This window comes from Gracilinanus agilis, chromosome 1, assembly GCF_016433145.1.
Source record: "Gracilinanus agilis isolate LMUSP501 chromosome 1, AgileGrace, whole genome shotgun sequence".
NCBI classification, from domain to species: domain Eukaryota; kingdom Metazoa; phylum Chordata; class Mammalia; order Didelphimorphia; family Didelphidae; genus Gracilinanus; species Gracilinanus agilis.
Window position 1 is genome coordinate 406,943,837 of NC_058130.1, and position 21,208 is coordinate 406,965,044.

Genomic DNA, 21,208 nt, shown 5'->3' on the forward strand with positions numbered 1-21,208 from the left:
CTGAGTATAGTCAGACAAATAAGCCAGGAAAGCAGATACATGTTAAAAGAAATGATAGGCATTAGCTCAGAGCCTGAGAATTCAAAAGAGGATGATTCAAGAGGGCTGACTGGTTTGCAAATATAATCTTGAATATATAGTCACAAGTGACCCCATGAAAAGGTAAGAGGTATCTAAAAAACCTAATGAGATTGTATAGGACTGCTCCAAAATCCATCTCCCATGACCAGGTCTCAGGAATATTCCCCACCCTAGGGGTACCATTCTCTCCTTTTTCTCTTCCTACAACTTCTTAGACTATCGAGAACCCATCTGTAGTGCTTCCTGGCTCATGTGGCCTGGATAAGATGAGAATTACTAACTCAGTTCTTTTCAGTCAGACCACCAGACCATACCATCTCCTATACCACACTTTCATAAGGTCTTCCAGGCTTTACTTTCTTATTTGTCTTGATATACTATGACCTCTGATCATAATTTGAGGACCTCTGGACCTTGTCATTCACCTCTGCCATTGAACCCTTAGGACTTGCAGACCTCTCTATCTTTCCTGAAGTTGTATAGAAGAAATCTTTCTTTTATGTATTGTCTTCTCCAGTTAGTGTATGCATTCTTGAGAACAGGGACTTGTGTCACTTTTTTCCATTTGTTACTATTTCCAGACTTCAGCACAGTGGCTGGCTTGTGCATTTTTATTCATACTTTCATTTACTCAAAGTGAACTTTGAAAAGAGTAAAAAGGCCCACAATAAAGGAAAAATGCAAAAGAGATCTCTAAAAATTAGTTGGGGAAGATTATAGTCAAGAATGACTTGAGGTTTATATTTCCAAAACATATACATACAAATTTAAGGATGATGAAGGGAAATTTTTAGGTATATTTCTGAGCAAAAATAATAAGAAACAAGCCCTTTATTTCATGAAGATATTATAATGTTAGCACTTCACAGAGAGAAAACAGAACTCTTTTTCTCTTCTACTTCTAGAATGTGAAAAAACTATGATCTTTATCCCAGAAAAGGTTAACAAACATGATTAAGAGGGAGTTTTAATCCCAGGATAAAATAGGAGATGATAAGAGGACACTTAATTGCTCTTAAAATCTTCTGCACACCAAGATGAATTACATCCCAATATACCCAAATAACCTGCATTTAAGCTTATTGCATCATTGACTATAATCTTTGATAGTCTGTGGAGATTTAGAATTGTTGGAAAGAGAAGTTAGATGATGGCAAATATCTCAGTTTTTTAAAAGGGGGAAATATAACCTACTGACCTTAATGTCAAATAGCAAAATTACGTATACAATTGATAAATGCCTGATTTTTGAACTGAGGGAAATGGTGATTATTGGGGGGAAAAATAGGTTCACTAAGTACAAGTCATATGAAACTGAATAAATTTCCTTTTCTGATAAGGCTACTAAACTGGTAGGTTAGAGGAATGTGATAAACATAGTATATCAGAGTTTTGGAAGATTCATTCACTCAACATTCATTAAACAAATATGAAGGATTAAAAGGCACTTACAAAACTTCTTTTAATATTCTGTGGACATGATGGAAAAATATGGACTGGATGATTGGATTCTTAGTGGGTGGAATGATCCTTATCTAAAAAGAGATAATTCATAATTTTAAGCCATTATCTTTTGTCTTAGAATTATTAATATCAATTCCAAGGCAGAAGGGCTAGGCAGTGAGGGTTAAGTGACTTGCCTAAGACCACAGAGCTAGGTAGTGTCTGAGGCTAGATTTGAACCCAGCACCTCCAGTCTTCAGGTCTAGCTTTCTGTCCACTGAGCCATGCCCCAACAATTAATTCTTGTAGCAATATCCTCCAGCAGAATGGCTTTATAGTGATGTGCTGCTGGGCCCTGTCCTTCATACTATTTTGATCATCTGTTAGCATGAAGACATAGCTAGTGTGCTTATTAAGTGTCAGAAATTTGGGTAAATAGCTAATATGAAAAGGAATCAAGCCCTGTATGAGCTTAAAAACCTGTCCTGGTGCAAGACAGTTCATGTCAAAGAGACTTAAGGGGTTTAATGGTCTTCAAGCTCAGTGTGAATTAGCAATTTATAATGGCTGTCATAAAAGCCAGATTGATCTTGGGCCACTGGCTAATAGAAGACTAACACACATCAAAGGAGGTAAATAACCCCCTGTGTTTTGCCATGGTCAGATCACATTTATAATGTTATGCTAATTTATAGATACCCAGTTTTAGAAGTGACATTAAAAGTGGTAGCTACTTCACGGAGCCAGGTCTGGAGATGGGGGGGTGGGAGGGGATTCAAATGTGGCCTCAGACTCTTCCTAGCTCTCTGACCCTGGGCAAGTCACTTAATCCCAGTTACTTAGCCCTTATTTCTCTTTTGCCTTGGAACTGATATTTAGATTTGATTTTAAGCTAGAAGGAAAAGTTTTTTTAAAAAATGGCATTAATAAATCAAATATTTTAAAAATAGATGATTAATTGATTAAGCAGGCTAGTAGTTTATATTGTTTTTTGTTACCCTCCTTAACCCACCTACTCCCACCCCCTAGCTTTAATAAAAACTCAAGATTTTTTTCATACCTTTATTATCTTCCACTTCTTCATATGCTTTATGAATAGATATTGTGTCAACAGTTTGAATCTTCTCTGTATTTATTTTGTCTAATCCAGCTGTATTTCCTATCTTTATTTTCTTTACATGTACTTTTAGGACAATGATATTAGAGTTCAAAGTGTGGTGCCTTTATTATTCTTGATAGTGAAAAAAAGTTCATCTTAAAAATCTTTGAAGACCATTTCCATTTTTCTTCTTTTGATTGTTTTTCCTATTTTTGTCCTTCAGTGCCCTTGGGATGTGTCCTTCAGTGCCCTTGGGATGACTTTGCCTAGTTGAGACCCTCTAAACTGGTTTTACCCTCTCCTGCCACTCTGTTTTATGAGGAGATACTGTTCATGATGATCCAACATCCATCTCTTTAAGATTTTTACAAATTGAGTTTAATATTCTAAATTGGATTTGCCCTTGGCTGCCATATCTCTCTGCTTGGCAAGTAAATTAGATGTCTGCTAAGTAAAACACTTTTTAGGCTCCTTTGGTCTCTTGATAGTTTATTGATATCATTTAAACTTCCATATGTAATATGTGTGCCTACTCTTCTTTAGGTTTTTTAAAAAATGAGAACTATACAAATGGTATTTCACAGTAGAGTCTTTTTCAAATACAGTTGACTGAGAAATATCAAGGATACAAGATACCATTGTGCTTTTTGTTTGCTGATTATTAAAAAAATTTGATTTTACCAAAATATCAAACTCTGACATTTCCTTTGGAAATAACTAACTTAACTTTTATCAGTAGTTAATAACTAACTTAACTTTTATCAGTAGTTAATCAGTGGAAACAACACTGAAAGGTAGCTCAACTCCAAGTAATTACTGCGGCCAATCTTAGTTTTAGAGGCTGAATTTTGAAACAAAACTTTGTCTTTTTGGTAGAAACATAGATCATTATGGGTATGGAGTGCCACATATGCTATCTGACCCAATTATTGGGTCTTGTTTAACTGTTTTTTCTTTGTTACTTGTGAGGAGGAGGGTTATATCAGAAATAACTGGTTTAACCAACAAGGCAGAGGATCACTTTTGCAGGTAGATGAGATTCATGTTCACATACATGTTGGACCAGTTGACCTTTAAGGAGATTCCCTTCAACTTTGAGATTCTCTGATTCTATGGATTTTTCCACTCTTCCATGTTAAGGGGATATCTCGGAACCATATTGTATAAGGAAATATTAAAGAAATTAGGGATTTTTTAGTTTGGAGAAAAGACTTGAAATGGGGAAGGGGAATGGATAGCAGATGAAGGAATAAATAACTGTCCTCAGATAGTTGAAGGGACTTCACCTATATGTATCTTACAGTATGGAATGCTTAAGTTTCACAAAGCTCTTGTTCCATCAGTCTGGGAAGTGGGTGGTATAAGAATTTTGTCATGTTTCCTTCCCACCACCAAACCCTTATTACTAATGTAGAAATTGAAGAAATGAACCAACAAGCATTAAGCAACTTTTCTTTTTATTTATTTATTTATTTTTTGGCATTTTAGAAGAGAATGTATTGGTTTTCCTTGATAGATGGCAATATTTATATTAATAGTAGCCATAAGGATAATTGTAATTATAACCATAATTTCCATTCTGATGATGGTAATAAGGTTCTTATCTGTGCTACTGATAATTATTACCCCAGGGTCGTGATTAGATCTGTTGTCACTTGGCCAACCCCACCTGCCATCCCTTCCTCAAAATGGTCTGTTATCCTGCATCTTATTCCCTCTGTTTCGTCGATTACCACTAGATCCACAGTTCTGCTCTTCAATAACTGGAGGGGAGTCTGTAGTGTTTCAGGTATTCTTGGTACTCTGTATCATCTTCTGTGAATCAATTGGCAAACATGTCTTCAAAACTTGGAATAGTATTAAGAGTGTCAATCATTCTGAAAATCTTCTCTCAGTGTCTTAGAGTTTGTAAGAGTTAAAATTTAGGTTATATGACATGAGAATTCTAAAGTAATATTGCCAATTTAAAAATATTATAGCTTAAGTCAGAATGACTTTTAGCAGCTTTATTTACAAAGAGATGTAAAGAGTGAAAGTGGAAAAATGTAGATAAAGAGACAGATTCTAATAAGCCCTACTAGCCCTTCTCCTGAGAAGCCAGGTTCAGCCCTGACAGGGCTTCCCCAAGACTCTTTCTCCACCGGGATTTCCCTGGTAATCCTCAGCCAGAAGTCCTGATGGTGTCTTCGGCCAGGGTTCCACCAACACATCCTCCTCCAAAGCTAAGGCAGGAATCTCAGTCACTCAGCCAGCACTGCAATGCAGGATCCAGGGAAAAGGTCTCCTTCAAGCCAGGAAAGGAATCTCCAGAACCAATCTCTCCAAACTCCAGGAAGGGAATGCAATGGTAGATCATGTTGGTCTCTTTTTATACCCCTTTTTTCTACATCACTTCTAGTCACTTCCTGCCATTCCTTCTTCAAAGAAACCATGGCAGTCTTTCAGTTTGCCTAGCACTGTCCAAGGTGGGAGGCAGTGGCCTTTGGGGTTGTCACTCCAGTAAGTGACTTGTGAACTCTCATAGTTAATGGTAAGTAGGGGTACTTTAAGTTCTTGATTTGATTAGCTAAAAATAGACAAGGGGAGAGTTAATCCCATCTTCATAAGTTGCTATACTGTTGACTTTTTTGTTGAAAAAAATCTTAAGTCCTGTGCCTCCTTCTCTTCACAGTCTTAGTTCTCAGGCCACTAACCTAGAGCTGAGCTATTAAGTAACTTTTTTAATGTGCTAGTCACTTTACTACATGCTTGGGATGAAAAGACAATTCCCTACCTTCAAGGAGTAAATATAATATTTTTTTTGTTGGGGATGCACTAGAAAGGCTCAGGAAAGGTATCTATCCTGTAGGAAGTGGTTCTGTAACTGTACTTTGAAGAATTTTCAGGGTGGGAGCAGTGGATACCTCCCCTCATAGCCACTCTGGGTTCTGTGTTGGCCCTTCCCCAGGTTGTAAAGACTTTAATTGCCAGACTGAGGAATTTGTATTTTGTGCTAAAGGGAATGGGAGGGGATTCCCCCCCCCCCCCCTTTTCTCCCTCCCCCACACTTTTTCTAGTTTTCTGGATAGGTAGAAAATGACTTACATTTTGGATGTGTTGAGTTTGATATGTCTACAGAACAACTACTTGAAAATGTCCATTGGGCAATTAGTGAATTGGAATTCAGGAGAGATGTAAGTGTACATAAATCTGGGGTCATTGGCATAGAGATGTTAATGAAACTCATAGGAACTGATGAGAGATGAAATGATTTGCTTATGGTCTCATCTCAAAACTAATAAGTGCCATGTGAAAAAGCATTACACTAATTTTATGTAGCTTTAGGCACTATTTCAGTACCAATGAATGAGAGTTATAGACAGATTTCAGCTATAATTTTAGCGAACTATTCCATATCAAACTGACTCTTTTGACAGCCATCACTACTTTGATTTCATGTCAAACTTGTTGTTAAGCAAAATTCATTAATGTTTTTGACATGAATTGTAGTTTAACTTCAGTATAGGGCTTTAATCCACCTGAACTTTTTGGTGCCTGCAAATTTGATGATTTTTTAAAGTTGTACAATGATTGGAACTCTCCAGAAATAGAATGTTTGTAGCCTTATGAGATTGTGAGTTTTTGGTCACTGGAAGTAGACATGCCATGCATAAGGTGAATGATCATTTATCATAAAAGGGAGATGCCTGCATCAGGATAGAGATCGAACTAGATGGCATCTAAGGTCTCTTATAACATTCAGAGTTTAAAATAGTTTTATTCTGACATAAACATTATTAAAGGAATGTTAATTGACCCTTTTATAGTGTTAGCTTTAAGGTTTATGATATGTCAATGCAGGCAGGTAATGACTGAGAAATCATTGGCATTTAAGATCTCTTTCTTGAAGTCTCAACAGATATTTCACATTATAAATCCAAATACAATACCCATTGTAGTCATTGACATGTTGGTTTCATGCAGCTTTACTTATAGCTGTTGTTCCCTTCTTAGCTCTCTCCTTCCACCAGGTCTTAACTAGGACATAATGACTTTGAAAGTCAGCTTTACTTCTAGTTTATAAAAATCCTGGAATGGCTACAGTTTCTTCCTATGGTTCACATGATGTAGAGCTTTGTGGATAGTGGCCTTTAGGGTTTAGTCCCACCTTGGTGGGAATTCCTTCTTTTTGTGAATGAAGCAGAGCCTATTATAAAGTTCCTATTTTACCTGCACTATGGTACTTTCAGACCTTTCTTGTTTTGGAAAAAAAAGACAGAGATTGTTATTGGGAATCCCTGTCCACCCTGGTGCAAATTCCTTTAACACTTGATTAAGAAGTTGTTGGAAGCCATGTCTGTACTACTGACTATACTGCCATGACAGTGCCCTTCTTAGTGGTCCCAGGGAGGTCTTGGGGCTCAACATTTGCCTTTAGAGTACATTTTTTCTAGTGCTTTATTCCATGTACTGATGATATTTTTCAGAACTGCAACCCTTCGGGAGTCCCAGCAAGTTGCTCTGGATAGTGAGCTGTTGGATGCAATTCCCAAACAGTATGTTAATCGAGAAGAGCAGATCACACTGCATTTGGAGTGTCGGGGTAGCAGCAGCAGGAAGTGCCAGGGAGCAGCTGTTGTCACAGTTCAGGTAACTAGTTTTATTTTATTCATCTGACAGATATTTGCTCATTGTCTATGATGTACCTAGTACTATGGGGAATGCAGAGGAATAAAACTGAAAAATATTAGTCAAATTTTAGGAAGACACGAAATTAATCACCTAGCCTTTTGTTGCTTAAATGTCATATACAAGAGCTACAAACATTATGTAGTATGAGAGTTCAGAGAAAGAAGTTATAGTACTTAGAGAAAATTTCATGGGAAAGGTGGAACATAAATTGGACTTTGAAAGATTTGGAAACTAATAATAACTTGGCTAACTGGACAAGAAGGTAATGAACTAAGATATAGAGGTAAAAACATAACTCTTTAAAGTTCAGTGACTAGTGAGTAGGCCAGGCTGATTGGACTTTATTTAGGAGAAAAGCTATAGATAAAATTGGAAAGCTAGTTTGGCTCTGAATTGTAGAAAACATTGAATTCTAGGCTGAAGGATAAAAGAGTCACTGAAAATGTGTAAGCAGAAAAGTTAGACATGTAAATAATGAATTTAAACATTGAAGCAATGTAGGATCTAGTAGTGAGTTGCAAGTTGTATTAGAAATGTGAGTGAAAGGATTTTTGAATTAGAAATATGACTTGCCTCTCAGAATCATCTTCCCAAACTAGAATGACAGATTCTAGGCGGAATTTGGGATAAAAGTGTCAATGACTCTAAAATACTCAATAGTTTCTTGAGTTGAAGGCTTTTGAAGAGAGCAGCCATTTATAGCTTCATTAGGAAATCATTGTTTAAAAGATTAAGTTTTTGTGACAGTGAGAGTATTGGAATTAAATCATTGTGTAGCTTTCAGATGTGATCCAGTCAGATTTTCCTTTCATTAAATCTGAAAATTAGCTAACATATGTGTTTATATGCTATTGGACTAACTCAGTGAACTGTGAGTTCAGATCCATGCTTTAGTTTGTACAATATATGTACACATTTTTCATCTTTTTCTTTTAGTATAGAAATCTTAACAGTCCTGGACTTGGTTGGACGACTCCTTATAAACTTTGAGATTTCTTTACTTGCTTAAGAACCTTTATGTAGTTTATATTTTGAAAATATTTAAAAGATCATTGATCATTGATCATTGAAGAGTTTGTTTTATAATTCTCATTGAGTTTTAAAATTAGTTTGTTAATTATTCTTGTGGCAAAGAGAGCCTTGGAAATTTCCAGCTTTCTATGAATGCATATCGTTTATTTTGGACTGAGAAAAGCTGAACACATTTCATGGGAAAGTGGACTTTGATCTCCTTTCCTAACATAAGCTCCTGATGATTCAGTGACTTTCCTTAAGGAAACAGATTACTTTGTGGCAGAATGCCTTTTGTTGCATTCCTGTACTGTGATGCAGTGTTTGATTTACTGTCATGCGAAGGGTTGGTTTGCATTTACAATTTAGATATGGAAATGAACTTCTAGTTCCCTTTGCACCATTTTAGAATTACTTCTTAAGATATTCTTCCTAGTTTTCCCAATTTTTTGGTGGTTGTAAATGATTCCAGTCCTTCCTTTGTTCTATTGTCTAAAATTTCTTGTAATTATGGGTTGACTTGTTCAGTGAAAAAAACAAAAAAGAGCTAAAACTTAAATATCCCATAATTTTTTGTTAAATTGCTTGCCATTGTCATGCCTGATCCCCATAGGGCAACGTATGACCATATCTGGCTCCACCTCTGGACCAGCCAGTCCAGGCAGAGTCCCAGGATGTGCCCCAGGGGGCCCTTCAGCCCATGCCCCATATTCCAGTGCCTTTCACCTCCATCCTCCTCCTGCAGGCATTTATGGCTCTCACAGCCAAAAAGGTTGCTGACCATTGGGGTTCCTTATTACTATGAGGATCAAATTAAAAATCTTCTGTTTGACTTTTAATATCCTTTATGATCTGCTGTTTTCCTACCTTTATAGTTCTTTTATATAGTCTTTGTCTTTCAACACATCTGTAGTATTAAATACAAACTCCATTACTTGACTCTCTACCCTTGTCATTCCCCTTCTAACATTTAGAGTGCAGTCCTGGTCCTGTATACTTCTTTTTTTTTTTTTAAACCCTTAACTTCTGTGTATTGGCTCATAGGTGGAAGAGTGGTAAGGGTGGGCAATGGGGGTCAAGTGACTTGCCCAGGGTCACACAGCTGGGAAGTGGCTGAGGCCGGGTTTGAACCTAGGTCCTCCCATCTCCTGACTCTCAATCCACTGAGCTACCCAGCTGCCCCCCTATATACTTCTTGAAAATTTCCCCAACTTTTTAGGTCACATTTTATCTTTTCCTTTTTGGTGGGAAATGAGAGGTGTTAATTTTTTGGAAAAAGAAGACTGAATGATTTAGAGGTTGAAGGTGATAAGGTTTATGGGCTAATCTGGAAAGCATTATTGACAGACATTGAAACACGAATAAATGAATTCAGGGTGGTATTATCAGAACATTAAATAATTATCATAGGATAAATTTGGCCTTTTAGTGAAAAATAAATCATATTCCTTAAGTCCTTTAAACATGCCTTCTTGAATAATCTTTTTGGTAAACTTTTCCCCTATCCTTTTCATTTTAAGAAATGAATGTTTCCACCTATCAGATTGGCCACTGTGTCAGTGAAGGAAAATGATAAATGTTGGAGGGAATGTAGTAAAATTGGGACAGCATTGCTGGTGGAGTTGTAAACTGATCCAACCATTCTGGAGGGCAATTTGGAATTGTGCCCAAAGGGCTATAAAACTGTTCATTCCTTTTGATCCAGTAATATCAGTAGTAGGTCTGTATCCCAACGAGACTAAAAAAATGGGAAAGGACCTACTTTGTACAGATATATTTATAGCTGTTCTTTTTGTGGTGGCAAAGAATTGGAAATTGAAGGGATGTCCCTGAATTGGGGAATGACTGAACAAATTATGGTATTTGATGGAGATGGAATACTATTATGCTGTAAGGAGTGGTGAACAGGATATTTTCAGAAAGAACTGGAAAGACCTTTATGGACTGATGCAGTGAAATAAGAACAAAGAAAACATTGTACACAGTAACAGCAATATTGTGGAATGATGAAATGTGAAAGACTTACCTACTATCAGTAATTAATCCAGGACAATTCTGAGGGACTTATGACAAAAAATGCTATCCACCTCCAGAGAAAGAAATGTTGGAGTCAGACTACAGATGAAAGCATATGATTTTTCACTTATTTGGGTATATATGGAGTTTTGGTTTAATAAGACTACTTATTCACAAAAAATGAATACTTTGGAATTATGTTTTATATGATAATACATGTATAACCTAGATTGAATCATCTGCCAGCACTGTGAAGGGGAGGGAAGGGAAGGAAGGAGATAAGTTCAGTCATATAACTTAGGAAAACTTGTGTGGAAATTTATTACATGTAATTGGTAAAATTTTTTAAAAAATGATATTTCATTATAATGTTATAACCATTTAAATATTATTTTCTTTGGCATAGTGAGCCTATGAATCCATTGTGTTTTTAGTATAATACTTGGTATAAAGAAAGTCTTGAGAAAAGTTTCTATGATGTCATTGTTTTTGAAGTCACTAAAATTTTTGTTAGTTTGAAGGTAAGCATAAGAACGAAGCTATTAGCCAACAACTTAATGTTTTACTGAAAGAAGTGAAGCAGTTACAAGCAGAAGCTTCCAAGCCACCATCACAGAGTATTGTGGAAGCAGCTGTGCATGCTGAAAACTTGATTACGTAAGTTTTAAGTCATTTCTAGGTCTGCTTCCCAGAGGAATATGGCTAAATGTGAATTAATTTATTTTTGAATATGACATTGCATTAATGCATAGTAGCACCTAACCTTAATCAACATTTTCAGTTGGGACATTTGCAGTATTTTCCCCTTATATTTTCAGAGTACCTTATAAATTTCAGACCACTTGCATATGCTATAAACAATGTTTATATCAGGGAATTCTGACAGGTACCCTTTGGTTGATAGAATAATTCAAGGATTCTAAATTAAGAGTTAGAAAGGGACTTTAGAGGTCACTAAGTACAACCTTATTTTACTGGTGAGGAAATCAAGAGCTTGAGAAGCTAAATGCCTTGCTCAGGATCACAGAGATAGTGAGTAGCAAGGCAGAGATACAAACTCAGATCTTTTGACTGTAAATCCAACCTTCTTTCCACTTCTGCTTCCCTCAGTCATATTTTTCTTTTGCCCATCAATTATGGGGGAAAAAAACCTCATTCTTGAACCCTTGCTTTACACAGAGTTCTTTTTCCTCCTGGAGCTGGCAGCAGCAAAAAACCAGGGAATGACCCAGAAGAGGAGTGGGTTGCTGCTCCCAGCTGTCACTTTACAACTCCAAGGTTGTCCTAGGTTCAAATCTGGCCTCAGACACTTCTTAGCTTTGTGACTCTGGGCAAGTCACTTAACCCCCATTGCCTTGCTCTTACTACTCTTCTGTCTAAGACAGAAGGTAAGGGTTTAAAAAAACTATCTGGATTTAGATCATCTATAGAGAATTTTATATTTTTTCCCTCTTCAGCCCCTTTTGCTGTCATTACTGGAATGAGAGCCTACATGTTCATAATTCAGGGATCTCTACTAACTAGTGAATGACCAGCTATGCACTTGCTCACTGCGAAGTGAGTAACGACAGTTCATTTTGTAAACTTCCAAGAAATTTGAGATTACACAGGGGTTTTTAGGGAAAACATACCCTTTATTCTTTAGCTGCTTACAGTGCAATTTGGAGGATTTGATTCTTAAATTTAAAGCTCATTTCTTCTCTTATATATACATACTTGGAACTCTAGAGTAGAACATCAGAGGATCTGACCTCAAGAATTCAGAATGAAAGTTATATATCACCTACTTTGTAGCTAATATATAGTTGAATAATGAATATGTTATGTATAGAATATTCAACTGCACAGTTGAGAGTAGGAAAAGTGGACTAATTAGAATTAATTTGTATTGTAAACTTGTTCAAGAAAAACCAGAAATTCACAGATACTGTGATGACATGTAAAGCCATCAGGAAAATGGGAGTAGGTCAGTAATTGCTCCCATGGAATGAGTGAATGCATAGATATCCTTAGACTACCTGCACAAATTTTGCTAGGAAAAAAATACAAGGGACATAAAGGAAACATTTTTATGCATTGTGATTTTTCTATCAATAGATAAATGGTTTTTCCTCCCATTTTTCCATAGGGCCTTAGTGAATGCTTATAAGTTGCAGCCTACACCTGGTATTCAAAAAGTTGGCATTAGCCTCTTCTTTACAGTGGTGGAGTATGTATGTGATGAGACACAAAGGCACCCTCCTACAAGGCAGTTCTTTACCTCCTGCATTGAGATCTTAGGACAAGTAAGTTTAATCTAAATGTATTTCATGGGTTCATATTAACTGAATTTTTATAGTTTGATACCATGTACTTGTCAAATTGGTAAAGTTTGTGTTGACTTAAGATTTAGTAGATAATCCTTCAGCTCTATACAACTTAAAACAATAGCATACTACTCTGAATTTTTGCATGAAGTTTTCTGTGTTGAATTTCACTACCAAATAATAAAATTGTTCATAGTTCCTTTAAGTATAGATATAAGGATAGGTTTTTCCCCCTGCATATTTGAGATTTCCTGTAAATATTTTAGAATCGTAAATTAAAGAAATTTCACTTTGTTATTTTTAAGAACACATGCATGCCAGGGAAAGAAAAAACTTATAAATTCATTATTTGAAGTTTGTCATAAAAGAAAGGGAAGTATGCTATTGTTTTGTTCAGGAAAAAACTAATTGAGGTTGTAGAATTCAATTCATGTTCAAATTCAGGTCCATGAATTTTGTTAATAGATAGCATTTTTTTCACCATTAATTTTTCAACTGTAATTTTTAAAATTTGGGATTTCCCTTTTTCTTTGTTAAAACATAGTTGAGAAAAAGATGAGGTCATTAAGGTTACATACTAATTGTTAAAAGTAGTCCTTTTTAGATACTCATAGTACACTTTCCCAAAATCTGAAACAGAAAAGCTTTATTGCATAAGATGTAGACAATGTTTTCTTTAACCTAGTATATGTTAGTATTGAATTTTAGATACAATAAATACATGTCAGCATTTTAGGTTTGGATCACTAAAGTAATATGTGGTTAGAGTTAATTTTATTAAAACTATCTGAAGGTCCTAGGTTCAAATCTGGCCTCAGACACTTCTTAGCTGTGTGACCCTGGGCAAGTCACTTAACCTCCATTACTTACTCTTACTACTCTTCTGTATTGATTCTAAGACAGAAGGTAAGAGTTTAAAAAAAAACTGGGTGTAGATCACCTATATAGAATTTTATGTTCTTTCTCTCTTCAGCCCCTTTTGCTGTCATTGCTGGAATGAGAGCCTACATGTTCATAATTCAGGGATCTCTGTTAACTAGTGAATGACCAGCTATGCACTTGCTCACTGCAAAGTGTCCTGATACTTGCATAATTTAGAGATGAAAGGAATAGGAATGCAGTCTCAAACCAGATGTATGGATTAGTTATCATTTTCTTTCCTATGTGTGCTAATAATGATCAGGAGTTGACTATATCTATTGAAATTTCTGATGATTTTAGCTTCTAAAGAAGGAATCTTTATCTATTGTTTTCTTCACTGTTATAATTGGAAAATCCATAGTTTTTATCAGTATATAGCAGTGATGTCAGACATTGATATAAGTGGATTCCTGCTGGCTACATATTGTCATTAACTATGATGTATTGTGTATTTATGTATGTTAGATATTTCTCAATTACATTTTAACCTGGTTTGGTTGCCTTAGGATTTTTAGCCATGTTTTGAGGGCCTTGGCCATGAGTTTGACACTTCTGGTATGGAGTATTGCCCCTCCCCCTGGCCCCCAAATAAGGTTTATAACTCCTTGAGTTTCTGTATCTCTGAAAATACTCTCCTTAGAGTGGTGATGTGCTTCTATGAACTTGGAATGAGGCCAATTCTTGGGTGACAGACGCTCAATTTGGACCTTTCTTCAAAACCTCTGCAGTATGGTAGGATCTACCAGAGGTTGTACTTAGAGACATTTCACTACCCTGGGAGCTCAGTTGGTGCAAAAAAAAAAAATGGAGAAACTGTTTCATACACTTCTTCTTTTTGACTTGTTAAGGTGTTTATCAGTGATACCAAATCAGAGTGTAAACGAGTGCTCCAGACAATTTTGAAGAATAGAAGACTTTGTACTCTTCTTTCTCCTTATTTTACTCCAATTGCTGCACCTGAAGAGTTCATAAATTTGTATGAAAAAGTGGTGAAGTTTCTAAGTGAAGATAATAGTGATATGATTTTCATGCTGCTAACCAAGGTAAATTATTATTGAATCCAGATATTGTGATCGTAATGTAAATATTTTAGTTTTGTTCTTAACTTTAAGTAGAAAGGAATACTAGAGATCTGCCTGAAACTATATCTTCTACTGTGTTAACATCATCCAAGTGGTCTCCATCAGATTTTTAACTATCTTTGAAGCATTAAGCATTTCCATCCTATTTCAAGTTAATACTTTAGTGTTCCTAGGGGGCATGTTGGACACGATTATTTCGTATAGTATTAAAAAAAGACTGCCGACATGCCACACTTTAAAGGATTTGTAAATATTTGTAGTGATAGCAATGGCATATGTTTAGGGACATATTCTGAAGTAACTAAGAACAATTCTTCATTAATTTTAATTTGTCACATGTTTTGCATACTCAGCCCTTTTCTTGTCTTTTTTTCATGAAAGAGCTTCCATTCAGTTACTCAGTCATGCCATGCTAATGGTTTTGTTGATTCAAGAAAATGAATTCTGTATCTGTAAATGTTTTGCTACCAGCAGTCCAACTGTAGCAACTTTTGAATTTGAACATGTTAGTGTGAACCAGAAACTGATCTCAGTTTTTATAATATTTAGGAGAGAAAATGCCTTAATTGAACCCTGGCCTATATGGTGTCTAGGGGTTGTTAGAGCAGTAACAATACTTTTGAATTGTATGATGAAAATTCAGCACCTTAGGTGGTAATCTGAGAAATGCCCTAATCATTCTGTACCAAGTAACTGTCTACCATAAGTTTAGGTAGTATTGTTCCTTTCATATCAGAAAATATTTTTATTTATCTGATTATGGATATTCTTGTATTTAGCATAGTCCAAAAAGAATTATGTAGACCACCAATGTGTGCAACATTAAGATAGCACAATACAACTTTACACCAGTTTGTGAATAAACAGCAAGATTTGGAGATTGCAGATCACAGAGATATGAATAGCTCTATTGACTCTAGTCTAAAACCTGGAAAATGTTAATAGAGAATGAAAACCTAAACTTCTTAGAGAATTGACTTTCCTCTCTTTTTTTACACTTGGAAAAATAGTTTTGTTTCCATTCTCTTGAAGAAAAAATTGTCAGGGCAGCTGGATAGCTCAGTGGATTGAGAGCCAGGCCTAGAGATAGGAGGTCCTAGGTTCAAATCTGGCCTCAAACACTTCCTAGTTGTGTGACCCTGGGCAAGTCACTTAACCTCCAGTGCCTAGCCCATACCACTCTTCTGCCTTGGAATAGGTAGAGGCTAAGAGTTGTTGTTTTTTTTAGTTGTCTTTGGATATTTATGTCACAAAATGATCACTAGATAAGAGTACTAGACCTGGAGTCCAGAAGACCTGAGTTCCAGTGTTTCACTATGCATTTATTAGCTGTGTGACCCTGAGAAAGTTACTTATCCTCTGATTGCCCATCCATAAAGTGGGAATAATATCACTTACCTCCCTGGAGTGTTGTGAGAATCAAATGAGATAATAGTAAAGTACTTGGCACAATGCCATTTATTTAGTAAGTGCTCTATAAATGTTGACTACTACTACTACTACTACTACTACTACTACTACTACTACTACTACTACTACTACTACTACTACTTCCTCTTCCTCTTCCTCCTCCTCCTCTTCTTCCTCCTCCTCCTCCTTCTCCTCCTCTTCCTCTTCTTCCTCCTCCTCTTCTTCCTCTTCTTCCTCTTCCTCTTCTTCCTCCTTCTTCTTCATAGTAGCAGCAGCAGCAGCAGTAGTAGTACAATAAGAATGATAATAGGATCTCCCTCTGGGTTGTTGTGAGGACAATATGAGGTAATAATTTTTAAGCATCTTTGCAAACCATAAAGCACTAGATAGATGTTTGTTGTTATTTTTTGATTAGGAGGAACAGAATTTAAAATATTCAGCAAATTCAATTTACCAAACTTAATAAGTATGTAGTATGCAGGACATATTGCAGATTGGGGATACAGAGATAAGAAACAGAATAATCCCTATCTTTAAGGAGTTCACATTTTAAAATAAGGTAGAATTATGTCATTCTTGATAATGTTGAGATCTTTGGGCTTTGAACTCTTTTGAGAGATTGAATGACTAGGGTCAAATTCAATCCAAAAGAAAATTTGCTTGACACTGCCAACATAGATTTTGTAAACAAATACTGTTATCATTAAGTATATTGACTTTTGAATTACATGTGAACAGAACTATCCCCACCCCTTTTGCTACTCCTGTGAGTTTTCTATTGTAAATAAACACTCCTTCCTATTTTTTTTTTCTTTTTAGTTCGATCTTAAGCAATGGTTAAACTCCACTAAACCTCCTCTGTCTGATCGTACCAGGCTCTTGGAGTCCATTCATTTGGCACTTACTGCCTGGGGCCTTGAACCGGATGAAGACATTTTGATGTCATTCAATATATTCTGTAAACACTGGACTTATCTCCTTCTGTACCAGTTCCCTGACCAGTACAGTGACATTCTAAGACTGCTCATGCAAAGTAAGTATATTTAGTTCTTGATTCTAATGTTATCAGTTTACCTCAGTCAACATATTACTTTCTCAAGTAAGAATGAAGAGCTATTTTATCATTTTTATTAATTTCTTGTTTCTCCTTCAGGAGAATGCAAGTTCTTCAAAGCTAGGGATTGCTTTATTTGTCTTTTTATACCTATTATTGTCAAATTGAATTTATGGAAAAATTCGTTCATAAAATTATTGATACTTGGCAAAAAAAGAGTACCATGAAATTCCCATTTCTCTCAAAACTTTTAATAAGAGTTAGAGGAAAAGGAAGAGTGAAAACTTCCTTTGAGAATTCACTGGGTTAAAATTTTAATAATGTTTTAAATGATATTCACTTTCCCCACATATACTGGCTATTTGGGGTCTAGGGAGAGGGCAACATATACTTTTCAATTCTATAGTAAAGGGAGACAAGTTTGAGACTGTAAATTTTGTGTGGTTCAGTTCTTTAGGAATCCAAAGTTTAAAAAAAAAATCAGTGAGTTTGTGTAAAATCTTTTGACTTGTAATAACAGAAGAACACTGAAACATAAAAAATGCTGTGTGTATGTGCTATTGTTTTTAAAGCAACATGAACTCTAGGGAAAATGTGAAAAGTGGGGGACCACATATCTTTTTTTAGCTTTTCTTTTCACATTTTCAATAGAATTATACTTAACTTAGATAATACGTTGCTGTCAACTTTCTTTGTTTATATTTTTTCATCATTTCTATCTGTTTACAGTAAAGTATTACTGGCAGATAAAAATTTTGTTAACTTCTTAGTTAAAAACTAATTTCATTTTAAAGTTTCAGAAAAAGACTCATTAATAATTGTTTCAGCTCCTTCGAAGAAATGTAGTTACTGATAGAGAAACTAGAAAACAAGAAACTCCCATCTTCTTAGGAACTAACTCTTCAGAGCAAGAGTTTGCTCCAGAAGCCTCTCCTTTGGGGCCCATTGCCCTCTTGGCTTATTAGTATTACTATTCTTTTTTTAAACCCTTACCTTCTGTCTTAGAATCACTACTGTGTATTAATTCGAAGGCAGAAGAGTGGTAATGGCTAGGCAGTGGGGGTCAAGGACTTGCCCAGGGTCACACAGCTAGGAAGTGTCTAGGTCAGATTGAACCTAGTACCTCCTGTCTCTAGGCCTGCCTCTCAATCCACTGTGCCACCCAGCTGCCCTGCAAGTCTTTCATCCACAACCTTAGGTTAGCCATAAGCCTTAGATGGGAGAACAGTCAGCCCTCGGGTGACCTTTTGGCTGCCAAGAGATTCTTCTCTTAACTACAGGTAGCCTTGCCTTCAGCCCAGGCAGCCTTGAAAAAATATTGCAGATAAAACCAAACTATTAAGGAACGTTAGAAATCATCAAATTTCCAAGTTAATTACACATTCACATACTTTTATAGATAATTCATGTTGTAATATTGTCTCTCTTACTTCTTCTTGCTTCTACACTCTGGCCCAGCCAAACTGAATTTCTTGCTGCTCTTCACATATGACCTTCCATTCCCCATCTTCATTGCTTTTAAACAGCCTAGCTGAAGCATCAAACTTGAAGCTTTTTCTGTTTTTCAACAGTTTCAGTGTCCTCCATCCCAAATGAGCTTGGTATTACTTTTATAGATGTGTTTCTTCTTTTTTAAATTTTATTTTTATTGTCATGCAAAACACATGTCCATATTGGTCATTATTATAAGAGTAAACTCATACATAACCACAACCCCGAAATAAAACCATAAATACACTGATGTGAAATACAACTCCAACAATTCTTTCTCTGGAGGTGGATAACATTCCCCCATATAAGTCTTTCAGGATTGTCCCAGATCAGTACATTGCTGAAAGTAGCCAAATTTACACAGATAATCATCTTCTAATATGCTGTTATTGTGTATGATGTTCTCCCAGTAATGCTTTTTTCACTCTGCATCAGGTCCTTCCGCTTTCTAGCTTTTTTATTTGAAAAAATTTAATTAATTTAGAATATTTTTCCATGGTTACATGATTCATGCTCTTTCTCTCCCTCTTCCCACCCCCCCTCCTGTAGCCATTGAGCAATTCCACTGGATTTTACATGTATAATTGATCAAGACCTATAAATATGTACATTAGGGTGATCCCTTGTAGTCTACATCCCAGATCACATCCCCATTGACCCATGTGATCAAGCAGTTGTTTTTCTTCTGTGTTTCTACTCCCACAGTTCTTTCTCTGGTTGTGGATAGCATTCTTTCTCATAAGTCCCTCAGAAATGTCCTGGGTCATTGCATTGCTGCTAGTAGAGAAGTCCATTTCATTCAATTGTGCCACAGTGTATCAGTCTCCGTGTATAAGGTTCTCCTGGTTCTGCTCCTTTCACTCTGCATCAATTCCTGGAATCCAGTAATTCTTAAATTGTCTCCTGGATCTGTTTTCAAAATCTGTGTTTTTATCAATGAGGTGTTTCATTATTTTCCTCAATTTTTTCATTCTTCTGATTTTATTTTATACATTCTTGTTGCCTTGTAAAGTCATTTGATTCAAGTTGTTGGATTCTAATTCTTAAAGACTGAATTTCATCCCTGGCTTTTTGATCATCCTTCTCTTTCTGGTCTGATTTTCTTCATTAGGTCATCTTTCACCTTCTTTGCCTCATTTTCAAGCTGGTCAATTCTGGCTTTCAAGACACTATTTTTTGTTTCTAGATGACTTATTTTGCTTTTTAAGTTCTTTTCTCAATTGTCTTCAGCCTCTCTTAATTGTTTTTTGAATTGTATTTTGAGTTCTTCCAAAGCCTGTGTCCAATTCTCTGGAGTTTCTGTGTTTTTGCTTGGTGTTCCTTGGTCCTCTTCTGTTTCATTTGCCCTTTGTTCATTACCTGGAAAGGAGCTGTCGATTGTAATTTCTTTTTTCTTTTTCTGTTGTTTACTCATATTTTTTCCTTCTTTCACCCCTGTAATTTGGCTATAATCTTGCTCCACTTATATTTTGCTGTATCTGTGGGTTTGGGCTATTCTGTCCTGAAGGAGCTTTTTCTCTGCTCTGCTGATTGACTATGTTAGGCTGATGGTATTAATGAGCCCTGAGGTCAGATCTTTCCCAAGCTGGCAGCAAAAGCTGAAGGTGTAGGTTTTTATAGCTACTCTTAGTGCAGTCTATAGGGGAGGGGGTGTTTCTCTGCCCTCTGAAGACTTCTTATTTGTCCTATTGATAAGATTAAGCCAGGGCAGAGTTGTTCTGCAGAGCTGAATGTGCTTTGAAGCCTAAACCTCAAGAAGGGGAGTGGGGAGCAAGATGGAGTGTTTTGGCTGAGATGAGGGTGCCTTCTGAGCTTCTACTCCAGCTGTTTCCCTGCCACCTGTGTTCAAAGCCCTGACCCTGGCACAGCTGTGCCAACAAGGCACTCCCTCCATACTAGAGCCCTTGCCTGCCCAGAGATTCTAGCCAATGCTGGAGACTCAGCATTAGGTGGGGGAAAGGTCCTTCTTCCTTTCCCTTGAACCAGACAGTTCATGAATTCAGGCTTTTTTCTGCATGCTTTTTAAGTTGAATCCAGTAGGAGGATTCCCTAGCTCTGTCCTGTTGTTAGATTTGGTTCTCTGTCCTCTTGAAGCACTTTGTTTTTTAATGGTATGGAAGTGTTTTCAGAGGTCTAGATTCTTGCTGCATCTAAGCCACCATCTTGACTCTACCTCTCTTTTCCAGCTTTTTTTTGAAGTCATCTTGTTTATCATTTCTTATAGTACAATAATATTACATCATTAATATGTATCGCCATTTGTTCAGCAATTCCTCTATTGATGGATATCCCTTTAATTTCTAATTCTTTGCCACTACAAAAAGAGCTATATAAATATTTTTGTATAAGTAGGTCTTTCCCCCTATTTATGATCTCTTTGGGATACAGATCCAACCTTTGGGCATAGTTCCAAATTATCCTCTACAATGGGTGAATCAGTTCACAACTCCAACAATGTTTTAATACCCTAATTTTGCCACATCCCCTCCAACATTTGCCCCCTTTCCTTTACTGCCATATTGGCCAATTTGATAGGTGTGAGGTGGTACTTTAGTGTTGTTTTAATTTGTATTTCTCTAATGAAGAGTGATTTAGAACATTTTTATATGATTATTTATGTCTT

The 21,208-nt window shown here is 36.2% G+C and overlaps 1 protein-coding gene and 1 pseudogene across 1 annotated transcript in view; one reads left to right on the top strand and one right to left on the bottom strand.

Moving 5' to 3' along the window:
- The window catches only part of EPG5 (ectopic P-granules autophagy protein 5 homolog), a 187,137-nt gene that overhangs the window by 97,531 nt on the left and 68,398 nt on the right, over positions 1 to 21,208 (top strand). Inside the window, exons 27-31 of the mRNA XM_044681656.1 lie at positions 7,090 to 7,252; positions 10,836 to 10,978; positions 12,450 to 12,606; positions 14,397 to 14,591; positions 16,860 to 17,073. Coding sequence (XP_044537591.1) covers positions 7,090 to 7,252; positions 10,836 to 10,978; positions 12,450 to 12,606; positions 14,397 to 14,591; positions 16,860 to 17,073 — 872 coding nt within the window. The remainder of the gene's footprint in view (positions 1 to 7,089; positions 7,253 to 10,835; positions 10,979 to 12,449; positions 12,607 to 14,396; positions 14,592 to 16,859; positions 17,074 to 21,208) is intronic.
- Positions 4,155 to 4,499, bottom strand: LOC123237787 (annotated as a pseudogene).